At 34.9% G+C, this 3,932-nt stretch overlaps 1 protein-coding gene across 1 annotated transcript; it reads left to right on the top strand.

The window, feature by feature from the left end:
• The first annotated feature begins 1,037 nt into the window (after window positions 1–1,037).
• On the top strand, window positions 1,038–3,143 carry LOC143194958 (trypsin delta). Its single transcript, XM_076401808.1, has 5 exons — window positions 1,038–1,193; window positions 1,352–1,538; window positions 1,594–1,743; window positions 2,524–2,735; window positions 2,791–3,143. The coding sequence occupies exons 1-5, from the start codon at window positions 1,142–1,144 to the stop codon at window positions 3,063–3,065; spliced, it is 876 nt and encodes a 291-aa protein (XP_076257923.1). The 5' UTR covers window positions 1,038–1,141; the 3' UTR covers window positions 3,066–3,143.
• The last annotated feature ends 789 nt before the right edge of the window (window positions 3,144–3,932 follow it).

The following is a 3,932-nucleotide window of genomic DNA, read 5'->3' as shown; positions in this document are numbered from 1 at the left end:
TCTTCAAATCGAAAACCCCGAAGTCCCATGGTCAGAAGAAGCCTTCGGTCTCGGTATTGTCTTCGATCGCAAGTTTAGGTAGAACTCCCAGATTCAAAGGTCTACCCAGAAAGGTCAAGGTATTGTTAATTTCCTGTTCCCGCTCATTAACCGGACCAGCAGGTTTCCTCTCTCAATAAAATTTCTCGTGTATAAGATGATGGTACGATCACTCGTTCTATACGGCTCCAATGTCTCTCTAAAATACGTCTCACCTAGCCAGGTGGAACATTTCAAAACAAAATTCTCAGGAGAATAATGAATGCCCCCTGGTTCGTAAGGAATAATCAAGTTCATAGAGAAAGAGACGTCCCCAAAGTTCACGATTTTATATCCGAGCTCTTCCCGAGATATTTCTCCAGTCTTTGTCTCTCAGACAATAGATTTTTACCGAGCTTTTAGGTCAATAACTCATTCGGCTCTTCGTAGCCTTATTCTATCACAGCCCCGTCATACTGTAACAAATTGTCTCGACTTTCTCCGGCGAGCGAGTGACTCATGTACCGCAAGCTGCGTGGTGTGATAACGAAGCCATGTCCTTGTTTGGCCCTTGTGCCTCTTAACGGTGTTACCGGTTACCTCCTTACTAACAATAAGATGTATCAATTAAGGTCATAGGATCAGCTGATGGGTAGCCACATAACCTGTCAAATTCGCTTATTCTTGCGAGTCTCCCCGACCAGGAATCCGTAACAGGATTCCCACTCCCGGTTTGGCAGGGGGTAGGTCACGGTTGCGTCCGAGATTCGGTGGCCAAACTGTCGGATACGTCAGGATGGACCAATCCGGCCAACCAGTCCGCTAATGAATGGGGGGCTTAATACTTTAATGGTTCAGTGTGTTAGTTCGATAACACTTTCTGTAGCTTATCAACAAGGCCAACTACACATACAATATAAAGTGAAAACGTTGTGGTTAAAAGCATAATGAAAATATTTGAGATAGCAATTAAGTGGCAAACTAAAAAAAAGCTAGTGCGCATCGAAATATGTTTGATTGATACTTTATCAATTAATATTACACTTTACTTGCTTTATGAATTAAAAAATAAGTAGGGGGGTTTATATAAATATAGCGTAACTACCAAACATAACTCATTGAAATGAGCTCCTTGGTTTTAAAGTTTCTTTTCGTTTGCCTTTGCTTAATTGCTTGTAAGTGATTTATACGTTATCTATACATTTCTTACTAATAATTTAACAAAATTATTTTATTTTCTTAAAATATATTAAATATATAATATATATCTCCAATAATAAATACAATAAACCTATTTGTAACAATCTAACTATATCTAAAAAATTTATTTTAGTGGCCCACGGACAAAATTGGACACCTCAATACTACCCAGCTGAACCAACGATTTTCGACAACTCGACACTCAGAGTTGTTGCAGGACAAGATGCCTCCCGTAACCAATTCCCCTACCAAATTTCCCTCCGTTTAGTTTCAGGAAATTTCATGTACCATATTTGCGGTGGATCAATCATCAGTCAAAGGTATGTTAAAGTATTTAATTAACATTGATTTTGTATTGAAGCGAATTCCTTTAAGATGGGTTCTTTCTGCCGCTCATTGTACATCTGGCCGAGCTGCTTCAGTTTTTAGAGTTACTGCGGGTATCTTGATCCAAACTGACAGCGGAATTGCTAACCAACAAACCGTAGCAGTTTCCCAAATAATTAACCATGCATCTTATCCCGGGTAAGTACATTTTTATTATTAAAAGATTATACGTCCTCACAAAGCATGATTAAATTTAGTTAAAGTTAACATTAAACATATAATAAAATATTAAAATCTGTTAGATTGCATGGTGAATATATTTTAATACTTTTAAAATATAATATATATAATTAATATATTTTAATAATTTTTTATTAGTAAATAATAAGTGATCTGCATTAATATTTTTACTAAATAATTACACTGATCTGTTTTCAAACTAAATTCTGATATATTGGGTTAAGAAAAAAGGAATTCCGGTTTCCCTAGTAATTTTCAAAATAAAAATTATTTTTATATCTATGTTATTTTTATCAATGACTTTTTGGCACTCATATAAATATAATTCCATCGCGGTCTTCTTCGTAGAAGCCCTTCTGAGAATTTTATGCAAAGAAACAGGACCAAATTAATATTTTGACCAAATCAGAACAGTTCATTATGAACAGTTTCCTTTAAAATATCACCAAAAACTTTATATATGAGTCATTGTTTCAATGCGGGCTTTTCAAAGCTTTTATTTTTTTACTTTCCGTTATTTATAAATTAACAAACCTCAACTTTATACGATAATATTTCCTTAACAATTGATTTTTCTTTAAAAGTGGTCTCTTCTTGTTTCTTGTCAGTTATCCTCAGCAAATACAAAATGCATAACAAGTAGTAAATTGTGTAATGTAAAATTGAAAAGTATATATAATTGTTGATATGCAATGTATCAATATATAATGTAATATTAATCTACTTCTTTATTTTTAGAGGAAGCACTGTGTCTGCTAACGACATCTGCGTAATTCGTCTGGCATCGCTCTTGACTTATGGCTCGAACGTCCAACCTATTGCTCTGGCCCTCGCTAATTCCAACCCAAGTGGAACCGCTACTCTTTCCGGATGGGGATCCATTGGACCCCCAACAAACGCAGCTGCAACTACCTTGCAATTCGTTAACATTCCTATCTTGGCTCAAGCTCGTAAGTTACGATAAACATAGTTAGATTGATTACAACATTACCATTTTGTGTCTAGAATGTGCCAGCATAATTGCTTCGTTGTCTGGAGCCAACAATCCATTTAGATCGGATCTTAATGTATGTACTACAACTCGTACCTCTACATCAAGAGAATCGGCTTGCAGTGGTGACAGTGGTGGCCCACTTGTCGTCAATAATCGTCTCGTTGGTATTGTTTCATGGGGATACACTCCGTGCGGCAGTCCCAATATCCCATCTGTCTACGTTCATGTAGCTGCGTACCTGAACTGGATAAGCGCTAACACAGCAGGAGAAGTGATAATCAGTTAGATAATCTGCAGATAATCACTTTTGCCCAAGAAAATGAAATAAAATACTTTTTTTGAAATAAATTTAAATTATTTCATGTTTAAGTTTTATTTAATCAAATATGGTTTTACTTTTATGATACCTGTGACACATCTTGGCCAGTTTGAACGAATTGAATTGTTAATATTAATTCCTAAAATTTATTTAAATACCAACAAATATTTTAATATCTATATATTAATCGGCTTAGCAAAAATTTTGCCTCCCTTTGTGAAGAAAACGAGGACACCTGGAGCCGTGAAATTTGGCACGGTTAAAGCTTATATCCAACAAAAATTTTCAGACCTAATATATTTGAATAACACACGCAACAAATAAAAATATTCCCAGAAAAAGGCCAGATCAAGCAACTTGGTGTAGCCGTCAGATCGGTGGCACAAAATATATAAACAAACTCAGCCGTTAGCCGTGTGAGGTTAAGAGTGTAGTTCGTCGAAAATAATATACTAGGATCGAATCTCACCGTGGATAAAGGTTTTCTTTAAAAATTTTATTTTAAAAGTAAAGTAAAGGATAGTGTTCGTTGAGATTTAAATGAATATTTGTTTGTTACATTTTAAACGATATTAAAACGGAGAGTAAGATATTAAAATATTATGAAACGAAGTCAATTTTAAGCAGTGTTTTGTGTTACTTTCGTTTACTCCCGTACTGTTGGAATTTAAAAAAATGTATGGCAAGTTTGAACAAAACTTGTTAAGAGTAGTATGGTCACGTAAGATTTATTTTATATTTTTTGCAGAGAAAACAAATTAATGTGGCCTCTTTATCGAAAGTTATATAGAGCTATATGGAAAGAAAAACCAGAAATATGTAAAATTTTCATCC

The sequence above is a fragment of the Rhynchophorus ferrugineus genome, unplaced genomic scaffold (genome assembly GCF_030347505.1).
Source record: "Rhynchophorus ferrugineus isolate W39M unplaced genomic scaffold, kcgeb_rfMv2 rfM1, whole genome shotgun sequence".
Classification (NCBI taxonomy): Eukaryota; Metazoa; Arthropoda; class Insecta; order Coleoptera; family Curculionidae; genus Rhynchophorus; species Rhynchophorus ferrugineus.
Note: the sequence above shows the minus strand (reverse complement) of the source record. Positions and strands in the feature narration are given on the sequence as shown.